At 41.8% G+C, this 13,059-nt stretch overlaps 1 protein-coding gene across 4 annotated transcripts in view; it reads right to left on the bottom strand.

The window, feature by feature from the left end:
- Window positions 1-13,059, bottom strand: part of anks1b (ankyrin repeat and sterile alpha motif domain containing 1B) — a 212,451-nt gene that overhangs the window by 107,330 nt on the left and 92,062 nt on the right. For all 4 annotated transcript variants that reach the window (XM_079654794.1, XM_079654797.1, XM_079654793.1 and 1 more), the window contains one exon: window positions 884-1,040. In XM_079654794.1, coding sequence (XP_079510920.1) covers window positions 884-1,040 — 157 coding nt within the window. The remainder of the gene's footprint in view (window positions 1-883; window positions 1,041-13,059) is intronic.

Consider the following 13,059-nt stretch of genomic DNA (forward strand, 5'->3'; position numbering starts at 1 on the left):
AGGATAATAGGTCCACTTTAAGCTAACTAAGGACCAGGAACAGTGTGTACAAAGATCCACAACATGTAAATACTGTAAAGGAAAGAAGGGAGCAATTATCGAGACCCTGAGGGACATTTGGGAGGAGTAATATTACATTACATTGCATTTAGCTGACGCTTTTATCCAAAGCGACTTACAATAAGTAGGTAATAGAGAATGTATTACATTTTTTACTCCAGATCCTTATTTGTGTTGCCAGACATGTTTCCAAAATTGATGTCAGCAATCATTTTGTGAGGAACAAATGTATTATTTGTATTCATGTATTTTAAATTAATATTATTGCATGCATTCAGGCTCCTTTGACAAACAAAAAAAACTAAATAAATAAATGTTGTAATTAATTACAAGATTCTGAAAGGAAGGAAACCCCCCTATGCAGTAAAATCACTACCATGGGAAACGTTTACCAGTTTAGGGAAAATATGGAGGGGTGGGGGAGCAGAGGGGAGATAACAAGTCAGGATATGTCCTCACAACATCTTAAGGTGTGAGTACGTTTTTAAAAATTCAAGTGAGACTTTGGTGTGTCGGGCCTGATTCAGTATATTTCCGCTATGATAAAACGCAGTGTCAAGTCAAGGTTGTGTATATATGTCAAGAAAAAAGTACAAGAGCAGTTTGAAAGATTAAGAACATATCTTTCCTTTCATGTTCTTTAAAATAAAACATTACAGAGTGACCGGGTAAAACATTATGGTTTAGTGATGCGCAAAGCCTTTTGAACAAACATTCAAAAAGGTAATACAACTTTAACCTCACTGTATCATTTGCATACAGCATACAATGCACATTTTCCTGTAAAAAAAGTGAAGTTTCCTGAGTTCCTGAGTTCCCTTACCATCGCGTGGACAGGCGTTGAGCCGGGGGCTGATATCGAGGGAGCAGGGTTTGCGTGTGACAGCTGTGGTCACAGACTCGTACGGGTTGTCCTCGTCCTCTGGTAGGAAAACGTCCAGAGATGGAGAGGCGACAAGCTCCGCTGAACGTTTCGAATCCTGGGAGAAGGGCCGAGAGAAAAACAGAGAGATATGAAGGCAATTTGTTATACATACCACATTATCCAGTTACAGAGTGTGCATAATGTGATGGGAAAAGCGATTCCAACCATGAGTCCAACATGTATTAAGCTAACAAAACACTAATAACACTTATTAACTGTGTACTGGCCTATTATCCTGTCAAACAAAGCCATACATGATGAATAATGTTGATAAATAGTGTTTGGAAAGCACACTAAAGGGCCCTCTCACTGAGTGCAGATGAGTCATGAGAAAGTCATTTTGATGTTATGATCCGTAATCAAAAGAAAAAGAAAGATGTTCAAAGTGGATTTTCAAATGTGTGGGGAACAGTGTCCATTTTGTTGTTCATGTTGGCCTGAAGTGCATCATTAGAAACAAACCAAACACATCAGCGCAGTAATCTCTCAGTTCAGCTCGAGGCTATCACTCAAGTTCAACCACGTTCACACTGCTGGATTATCATGAAAGATTCAGGCCACCGCTCAAAGCAAACATTGAGAAAAAAGGTTTACAAAGTTTGAATAATTCTTCTTTTCAGTCCTGGAGAGTTTATGATCCCTTCAGGATGTGTGTCTCTGTCAGTCTGATCAATGGTGCTTTGCTCCACCTTTTATAAAAGGCAAAGACAGGACGTTTGTTAGTTAGTTTTCTGTTAGGGGTAAAACAGCAAATGTTTTTTTTATGTGACAACTTAATTAGAAATTGTCTACTCTGCAAATATGTCTTAATAATTGAAACCTATCAATCTAATAATAATCTTATATTTTATTTTACATTTCATATTCAAGATTTTAACTCCCTAACTCATGAATTAGGTAGCTGTTGTTAAATATATCCTTGTGGGCCTTCAGGGTCTCATCACATGGTGGTATTAATACATTTAAAAAACCATCAAAACAACTGATAACAGTACGCAACATTCTTACAAACACAATAACAAGGGAGTTACAAGGCCTTGAAAGAGTATCTATGTTGTCCCAAATTGCAACGCATTCTACTTGTTTGTAACAATAAAGGAATATGATCTACATGTATATGGCAATTACATATTCTGAGTTCAAAAGCAACACGTAAACGTCATGTTAAATATGATCTCAGCTGAAATGAAAACATCCTCATTAGTTCAGCAGAGAAGTGTATCCATCCTGCTGTTTTGAAACAATAACTAAAATAAACACTGGTAGTTATTTGAGTATTTATGTGTCTTAAAATCTCCTAAGAGGTCTAACTGCAGGTCCAAGCTCCTACTGTATGCTACCATTTGCATACAAAATGATAGCATCAAAGATTTTAGCCTAAAGCTACCCGCAGCATTTGAGCGGCTCATATTTTAGAGGTGATTAATTCAGAGTAACATGTTAGGAAATGTGTTTTGTCACCTTTATATAACAGTGTCCTCTTTGGGTATTCAAGGAGAGTTTCAGACCCTATTTTGTTGCAGCATTGGTGAAAAGGTTAGGCCCCAAAGGGCTCAGGGAGAGAAATGAGGAGCAAAAGGTCCCTTATCTGTGAGGCAGATGTGTTCCCAGAAAGAATGAAAAACAAGAGTGAGCGATGTGAAGCAGGGAAAAGGTTACAGGGCGAGCGTCATTTCAGCCACAGAGACAAAACATTTGGTTCCAGCGATGTCTGCCTCTTCCCCATAAATCAACACTCCATCATCATTTCTGTCTGTGGCCCCCTGCCCCCGGGTATACCCTTCCTAATGGGATCAGTGGTAAACTTGTCACCATGGCGATAAGTTGTAATTTGTGGCTACAACTGCACACTCTCTCCCCTCTGACTTTTGTTGCTTCTACCCTCTGCTTTCCTCATTTAACGGCCATTATTCCTCCTTTCATGGTCTGATACTACATTACCCAGACTGCAACAGGTCATCAATCACATACTGGGCAACCTCAAAGTGGATTCATCATTCCCGCTGACAGAGCAATCAGTCCCTTGATGATTTCTCTCCATCGCGCTCTCTGCACTCAGTCTGAGACTTCTTTCACACCGCACTTTATTAAAAAGCCTACAAACTACGACCCCCCTTCCCCCCTCCCTTTCTCCATCAGCACTCAATTAGACTGCCATTACCAGCTAATGGAGACCCGGTCTGTCTTTATGCCTCCACTCAGCAGGGGGTCCTGTCTCGGCTGATCCTGATTGGATGTGACACGATGGTTAGCTGCAGACTTCCGATGGAGCTGCTGCTAAATACAAACTCTGGATTCATTGTGAAGCTCAGATTAAAGATGCGATTCATCGTATTCAAATTCATTCTAGCCACATTTTGATTTAAAAAGCAGGAGGCAGCCTCAACATGTAAACTGCTTCTGACTGTGTTCACATGCACAAGGGAAGTCGAAGTAGACGTGGCTTTCGGCAGTATCCTGATTTGTTCATTTAAACCAGAAATTGGGTTTGTGTAATTGATTAGAGAAACCTGACTTCCCCAGTTAGATTTATCCTGGATAAAGCCATTTATACTGTACGCGTGACTGGATTTATAATCAGCTTTACCCACTTGTGCATGATACAAGATGGAAGCATCACTTTGATCACTGTTTGCCAGCAAATAACATCTTCTCTACTTCTGTCTGTTTGTAGGCCTCAACTTCAAGCATACATTTAAGGAAACGCATATTTGTTTTGAATGCTGATAAATGAAAATTGCTGTGTCTCCTTGGGGTTTCACCAACTAATCGACTAGTCGACTACCTTTACCACTAGTCGGCGCTGTAGGCCCTAGTCAACTAGTCGTGAAAAAGATGGAGGTAAACGAGGTGCTGCAAAATGCTCCAAAACACGTCCGACATTCTTATGTATGGCAGTACTTCAACGAAGATGTAACCAACTCCACAGTGAAGTGTCAGTTGTGTACAGCTGTACTGAAGTACAATACAAATGCATCTGCTATGCGCAACCATCTGAAGATGAGACACCCGCTGCCGACAGTTAGCACTAGCAGTAATGCTAGCACCAGTGAGCAACGGACCGGCGTCAGCACTGAATAGAGGCAGACGAGCAGCAAGAAAACACGGGTCAACAGTGATGCGGATGATGAGCTACGGGATTACTGCCAGCGGACACCGCATATCCTCACAATGGATAATCCACTGGAGTGGTGGGCAGAAAACGTGCACCGCTTCCCCCGCTTTCGAGAAGCTACCTGGCTATTCCAGCCACAAGCACCCCGAGTGAGAGGGTTTTTTCCCTGGCAGGCAACACTGTCACCCGAAAGCGGTCAAGCCTCCTTCCCTCACATGTCGATGCGTTGGTGTTCAAACCAAACCAAAAATATGGAAAGGTGGACGTTATCGTGGAGGACAGCAAATAAAGTGTTTCGCAATGCGCTGTTGCGCACTGGATTTACGTGGCATTTATGTAAACAAGAGTTTTTTGCTGCCGATTTTGGTGAGTCCAGTTACTGTTTGTTATTTACTCAGCCATGTAACACAAATTAAAATGCAGTGTTTAATGTTACTGTATGAGTTCAAATATAAAATACAGTTGTACACCTCTCTTTGTGTGTCTTTATTATGACGTAACGACTAGTCGACTACTATTTTTGAAAAACGTGTCGACTAGTAAATATTGGTAGTTGTGAAACCCTGTCTCCTTACGTTTACATTTTTGAAATATTAGGACTAGACCGCTAACTTTCAGTAACAATAAAAAAGGGTTTAAATGCAACCGTATCAAATAAATCTCTCTCGAGGCTGTGAGCAGATATTGTAGAAATAACAGTAGAAGTAAGCATTAATAACCATCATTCTTTAACTTGGCAGATACAATCATAGTTTTGAGACAATATTGGCAAACAACTGTGACCCCGGCGGCATTAAGACTCATACAAAACATTCATCTTTGCAAATCATTTGTTTGTTATCATCCTTTCTACGAGACAGGATTGCTATGACAGCAGCACGTACACACAGCGTCCTAAAGTCTGACTGAGACTGAAAGCATCACGTAGTTAGCTCTGGAAATAGATGTCATTTAATTTCTAACCAATCTTCTCACTGAACAATTAGCTCTTTAACACACACACTCTGCATCACTGACAGTTAAAGAAAGAGAACAAATCCTCCAAAATAAGAGGTCAGTTATTTAAAACTCTGATTACAGACTGCTGCACGTGAACACAGATCCTCAGTCAATTTGATTTCCTACATAACATAATTTCCTGAGTAACCTTGTTCCATGCAGCGATTAAACAAACCACAGTGTGTGTGTGTGACAACTAGGAAATGCAACATATTGCTCTATGGAACCAAGCTGGGAGAGGGTGATACTAGACGAGACAGGAAGTGACGGGATTCATGGGAAATGAGCAGCCCTGATATGAAAACATAACACCAGCTCTATTATTTCGGATGAAAGAGAGCGGAGAGATTGAGGCTATAAAACATCTCAACCGTGGTCTCATTTGTTTACAGTAATTACCAAGATGTCACCGTGAATTAACAATGATATACGGAAGCTTTAAAATGCCACAGGTGGAGAAGCAGAAGATAAAACACATGAGACAAGCTCCAAGACAGATAGAGCTGAAGAAAGAGATTCCTCTGAAGTGTCTACAGGGAGAAATAAATGAAAATGAGAGAGGGGGAAGGAAGAAGAAAGCAGGAATTGATTAAGAAATGTGCCTGAAATGATCTTTGAGAGGACAATGAAATGAGGAATCACCCATAACGTGCTGTTCATTAATTTCCTTTTCTCCCACCAGTCTATTTTTCCCCCCTCGCTCTCATTATTCCCTAAATCTCAAACAGAAAGTGAAAGAGTGAGGATAAAGCTGACAGGCGTAACAAAACCCATCGGCCAGGGAAGAGGCAGAGCGAGAGGTAAACACAGGTGGATCAAAAGACGCCACGATCCATCTCAAACCTTACTTTGGTGTCTTTGTCAGTGAATCCCAAGGAGAGGAGTACGAGAGACAGAGCGGGAAGAGGGACATGAGGGACAGGGAAGCAGAGGAAGTGGGAGTGCAGTGAGTTTGGAGCAGGGATATCCTCACAAGCATAAAAGAAACAGAAATGCAAGTCAAGAACATTTAGCCAAACAAAGAGCAACAAGGGTCACATGTGAACCTTTCTCGCCGGCTGAAAACTACTTTGCACTCGATCCTGAAGAGGACGCTCACTGAAAGGAAAGGAAAGTCCAAAGTGAAGCCTGGAGCAAGTGAAAATGTGGATTTCAAACGAACCCTTCAGTGTGACAACAGCTTAAGCCACCTGATATCTGGATGTGTTCTCACCTCTGCTTCCCTCTCAGCCCTGGCGAGGGTCAGACGGATTTATAAAGGTGGAGAAAAAAGGATTCACGCGGTCCGATTTCGAGCAGTCCCTCCCAACAAACAAACACTCGGTCCTCGTTCATTTCCCTCCCTCCACCCTCCCTCTCTATCTTTCAGGGCAGAGATAGGACACAGAGCAACTTGTGTGTGAGCCGAACAGGAAGAGAGCACACAAACAGAGGCCTCCTCCGGCCACTAATTAGCAGGTCGGATGCAGCTCCCGTCCAACTGCAGATTAAACCTTTTGGTGTGTGTGTGTGTGTGTGTGTGTGTGTGTGTGTGTGTGTGTGTGTGTGTGTGTGTGTGTGTGTGTGTGTGTGTGTGTGTGTGTGTGTGTGTGTGTGTGTGTGTGTGTGTGTGTGTGTGTGTGTGAGATAAGGCAGTGTGGTGAGCCTACACCGTGTGTGATCATGTGATACTTTGTGTGCGTGTCTCTCTGTGCATAATTGAGTTTTTTTTTTATTATATACAGTGAACAGGTTTGATAAATGAATAGTAAATGTGTGTTTGCTTCTATCTTTCGGTGTCCGTCTCTTTAACCCTTACTGATGCAGCCACCAGCCACAGCCTCACACTTTACACTGTACTAGGGTCATAGGGCATCAGATATGAATAGAGGCTATAATTTGCTGGCATTTCCTCATGGAGGCTATTTGATTAGAGAGAGAGAAAGGGAGGGGTGGGCGCCAGAGAGGACAATGGAGCCTCTGAGGCCCTGAGTGAGGGGAGAGAGAGGTGAGTCATGAGAGGACAGCTCTGACCGGAGACACTGACCAGAACCTAGAGACCGAACGTGAAGAAATATTGCAGCATCTGAGAAACTGAAGGGAGGCTAACGATAGCTCATTTCTTGACTTAAACTTAACACAAGTCTATACACAGGCTTACTTTCTGACAGTGAGAAGAGCAGCCTACGTTCGCGTGAAAACTAGCAGCAGCAGTGATAAGAGCTAAATGCTGACACAGGTATCATGTCTACCATGCTAGTATCTAAGTTTAGCACATTAGCATGCTAAACAAAAAGTCAAGTCTAAAGGAAGTATCGTTAATTTTGCAGCATTGTCTTGACAATGAAGAATTACGATTGAACTCCTCCTTAACTTTGGCTTTGTTTGAATTATTCTGTTTGAAAGAGATTGGTTGGTTTTTTTATTTCTAGAAATACGATATAATAATACAGTAATTCTTTATAATTCTTCAATGCAAATAAATTGTCCATCAGCAATGACAAGTATTTAAGACAAGAACCAAAGAAACAGACCTCTACCATAACATGTAGTATGTGATGTCGAGCACAATGCAGAAATGGAGAGTTTAAAGCTCTATAGAAAGGAGGAGGAATACAGTGTTGAAAAGGATGAGATAGGAGAGAAATATAGAGAGCAGTTGTTGATCTTCTTGAGAAGGGGGGGGGGGGGGTGGAGGCACAGAGCGAGGTGCAGGTAGGTAACAGCAGTGAGCAGGGATTGCCTCCCAGAATTGGATTTCCCTCCACGGCTGACTAACCCCAGAGAAATCAGCAAACTGAGCCACCCACGGGACGCCGACAGTCTCCTCAGAAAATAACAGCCCTCACATTCCCCCGGATGGCAGCCGCACTGAGGTAGGCTCAAACTGTGGCTTCCCCTGGCTCCACGCTCAATCCCACAGACACGGCTGCCAGCCAATCCTACAGGCCGCTGACAGAGCCACCGCTGGGTGAACCTGCTTTCACTGAGTGTGACTGCAAGCCTGACAACTCCGGAGGAACTTTCAGGCATGTGAACAGTTTGATATTGTACATGTACAACAACAAAAAAAGGCCTTGTGAATAAATAGAGACCAATAGAATAGTAGCTGAGAGTTGCTAATGCGCTACAACGGCCCAAAACACTTCCATTAGCAGAAATGTGCTGCAGCATCAGAACCGATGCAAATATAAATGTGACAAATCACATGCAAATGAAGAAACATCTTCACCACCTCGATGAAGCATTCACAAAGAACGTTGCAAATAACATGACTTTTTAGTGTCCCGGTTACCGTTGTGTTTTGAGCGCCTTGCAGCATTGTTCTTATTTGCAGCATTTAGTTTGTACAGCGCTTTTTGGAAATGCATGTTTCGTGAAGTTGGTGCGCATGTTTCTTCATTTGAAGGTTTTTCAAGCACATTTGTGTTTTTATATTTGCACGGTTTCTGAAGCTGCAGTGCGTTTCCCCTCGTCTGGAAGATTGCAGTTCGAACCTGACAAAGTGACTCTTTTGCAAAAGGTGTAGGAATCACAACACCATGTGAAGCTCACACTGTGGCTAAGCCGTCAACAGTATGAGACCAATGTTAAAATGCATTCATCAGTCATCTCTGGATAGTAGGGCTGCACGATTTTGGGAAAAAATGTAATTGCGATTTTTCTGAAAGATATTGCGATTCGAATTGCGATATTTGTTTTTAAGCGACCCAACGGAAGTTTATTGTAAAATGCGGCCATAACTCCGGCTAGGAAGGTCGTATCAACGTGCTCCTGTCTCTAGCACCACCACAGCCCGAGCTACGAGTGAAAGAACTAAACTTACATGAAACTTCCGTTGGGTTGCTTTAAAGTCAAGCTTCAGTTTAAGATTCACCCTGTAATAGAAACATGTGATGGAGCATTACTAACCTGACTCAGATGGTTTGTTTCACCAAACCATCTAGGAAAGCTCCATTGGAAGCCATTTGGAAAAGGGCAGGCACTTTCAAAAATACCAGCCATTGGATCAATCTGTCTATCACCTTCTATCATGGGCCACTTCTGATTGATTAACAATGGCTGGTACATGTGGGGCACAGGACTTCTGATTGGTGTGGATGACTGACACAAAAGAAGACATTATTATTATTATTATTTTTTTTAAATAATAAATTCACAGGCTTTGCGATTTGATAATTGCATCATTTAAAATCGCGATTTCGATTTAAAATCGATTAATCGTTTAGCCCTACTGGATAGTGATTTTTGAGCACATTTTAGGGATTATTTTCATATCTTTCCATCAATATACTTTATGAAGTCAACTAAAAAGAACAAATGGTTGTTTGCATGACTGGCCCTTGGATTCATTTCATGCATTAAAACACTCATCTGTGGAGGCGTATGGCGTAGTAGTGGATAGAGCGTTGGTGTTGGGAGGGGGGACACAAGTTCAAACCCCTCTGCAGTCAGCATGTTGTTGTGTCCCTGGGCAAGACACTTCACCCCAAATTGCTCCTGTGATTGCCCACAGTATTGAGTATGTAAGCCGCTTTGGATAAAAGCGTATAACAAGTGACATGTAATGTAATATGTTCCTTTGTGTACGCTGCAAATCACCCAGAATACCCCACTGACACTACAGGATGTTTACAACACAGAGTTGTGTTTTATTTCTTTCCATAAAACTAAATAAAAGCTCTGCAATAAAGGGGCAATCTGTGACTTCTCTGACCTTGTTCTTTGTGTACCAGGAAGTATATTTAGTGGCGGCTCAGACTGCTTACTATGAATCCCTATTTTTTACTTTTATGGGTATTATGCTTTTTATATGCCAATCATGACACAGGCAATTGGTTTAGAGCAGGGCTATTCAACTACACATTCAGTTGGGCCAGATTTTATAACTACAAAATTCAGCTGGGCCAGACATTCAGCGGCCTGTAAAAAGCGGGTAGTGACACATTTTAAACCAACACATATTACTGCGATGAAAAACATGCAATTTTTATTCATTGTTCATCTAACAAAGGTAGGCCAAAAAGTGCATAAAAACACAACAAATTAGCATTAATTTAACAGAATCTGAAAAAAAAGTGCACAGTTGTAGCATTACATTTGTTTGCTTTAGAAGTCAAATATTCAGGTTATTGTTTTTGAACCAGGCACATCACAAAGTGCATTTACTGAATACAATAATAGCAGTCTTAATAAATGTCCTCACATACAAAAAAAAAAGCTAAAGAGCTCCAATGCAACACAAAGAGGTAGTGCTGTAGCAATACTATTTTTTCACTTTTCAAGTCACAACAAAAAAATCATACGTTTTGGTCACATTTGACCCAGACACATTACAAAGTGCAATTAAATGAATACAGAAAGAACCGTCAAGTTACCCTTCAGTGCACAAACCCATAACAAGGGATACGGGTAACTATATGAATGAATACTACACAACACGTCTACTATAGTAAACTAGGTGCTTACTATCACCTCATTTGTGATTTGTCATCGCTGACTTTCTAAATGGGAGAAGGCAGGGACATTTTTTGTTTTGAACAAGAGCAGTGATTTTTGGCTCATAGGATGTCAATGCAATCCTAAGACATTGGTGAAGAGTGCTGTCAGTCAGGGAGCAGCGAGTGCTACTTTTGATTGAGTTCATGTGTGAAAAGCTTGATTCACATGTGTATGTTGATCCAAACATACTGAGCACACAGATCGCTACTTTCTGAACGTTAGGGAACTGCTGTTTTTTGACATCACTCCAAAACTTCGCTGGCCCGTTAGTGCGCTGCATGTCAATGAGCTCCAGTGTATATTTCCCCTTGTCGATGCAGGGGACCACTTCCTTTGCTCTGGTTGATACGTTCCCCTCTATTGCAACATTGAAGGGGTCTCTGGCAAAGCCCATCACCTCTGTGGGCAGAGCAAGTCCATCCAATCGACCGGCAAAGTTCTCTTTCAACCTCGCAATGAAATCTGTCATCACATCCGTGATTTGTGCCGGAGATGTGATGTGTTTGGGGAGCGTCGGAAAATGCAGCATCCGACCCGTGCTCAAGTCGGTAGCGAAAAGGTCCAGCTTGACTTGGATCTGCTCCGCAAGATCAATTACCGTTTTGTCTCTGTTTAAGCTTCAGAGTTGAGAGGGACATGTTTTAGAGTTGCTATCATAGGACCACCGTTACTAGCACCACTAGATGCACTTACAAAAAACGTGCTGCGTTGTGGTTTGGTGGTTTATATGCAACGCGGAGTGTTGCGTTCATCGTCTCTACTATTGTAGGAATTTGGCTACGGGAGGCTGGGCCACTCGGGAGTTGGTTCTGGGCCCATCCGGCCCGCGGGCCGCCAGTTGAATAGGCCTGGTTTAGAGGATGCTCACTGCTCCCCTCAGATTCTCAGCATCCTGGAGAAAATAAAGCCTTGCTTCAGTGCCAGCAGCACAGCAGGACAGATGTCCCGCTTTCTGAGTGTGTCAAGTCTCCCTAAGCATGTCTTTGTATTTTACAGGGGTTACTAGAATATATGTAACATTAATGCAAATAATCGGATGATGTCTTGGGTGGTTCATATATTTCATTTACCTGCATTACTTGGTCTTGCAACATTCTCTTGCACTTTTTTTTATTTCTATTCTGTTCTGTTTAGCACTAATTTGATTGTTTTTTTATCTGTTTTATTTTTTATTTCCTATATATTTACGTTGCATTAAGCCGGGGGACTTAAGATTTGCGTTGCCATAATTAGACTGTAGTTACTGTGCATATGATAATAAAGCCTTTGTGTCTTTGAATCATCTCCATCATGTCCATTTGATTTTAGATTGAGCGATTGATATCTGTTTTTGTTATGTCTGTTCTTTTTGATCTGTGTCTATGTTGTTGTCAGTGACAAACAAATGCCTTGTGATGTGCTGGAACCCTATTATCCCCTCAGGGTCAAATAAACGAATACTAAAAAGAGACAAATTGAGTTAATGACAGAAAATGAAAGATATGGTAAAGAAAAAAAGGTCAGAAAGAGGAGAAGAAAGTGGAATATTAGATGTCAAATTACTTCTCAAATTGCTACACAACACTTCACTACCACATGACATAAAATCTGAATCCCCCCCCCAAATAAATAATCAAAAATAACAAAATACTTAGAGAAATTAGCTTAAAAGGGTTCTTTGGAGGCATTTAAAAGCCTTGCTCAGTGTACGTTGGTGCTATAGGAGTTCACTCTTTCCTGTGAGTGGTCTTTCTTTATTTGAGCTCTTACGTCCCTTTCTCCAATCTTTTCGCCCTCTTCCTGTTTACTTCAAGGACAACGAGATATCTGAACTCCAGCAGGATGTCAAGCCACACACACACACACACACACACACACACACACACACACACACACACACACACACACACACACACACACACACACACACACACACACACACACACACACACACACACACACACACACACACACACACACACACACACACACACACACACACACACACACACACACACACACACACACACACACACACACACACACACACACACACACACACACACACAGAGAACATCTCCAAGTACTCAAGGGCAGAATACGTGTTCATGCCAAACTATTTCAGTAAAACATATTTGACAGCAAGTTTAGGTGTGTGTGTGTGTGTGTGTGTGTGTGTGTGTGTTTAAGGTTAGGTTTGACAGGAAGACAGTCAATAGCTGCAGAGTCTAGAGGGCATAAAGCCATTAACAAGACCTAAGTGTAAGCAGCACTGCGTCCCGCTGAGAGCAGCACACAGAGAGAGGGAGAAGTGGGAAATAATAGTAGGGGGTAGAAAAATAGAGAACAAAAAGAGAAACCACACGATCACATTATTACCCCAATAAACACACTTCTCACCAGATGCAAAGACATAAAGACAGCTACAGCACAGGGGTAATTTAACAGCTGTGTAAACATGTCCAGGCATTCATTTAGACAGGATTACTCTTGACGTTTT

Source organism: Notothenia rossii, assembly GCF_949606895.1.
Source record: "Notothenia rossii genome assembly, chromosome: 10".
Lineage (NCBI taxonomy): Eukaryota > Metazoa > Chordata > Actinopteri > Perciformes > Nototheniidae > Notothenia > Notothenia rossii.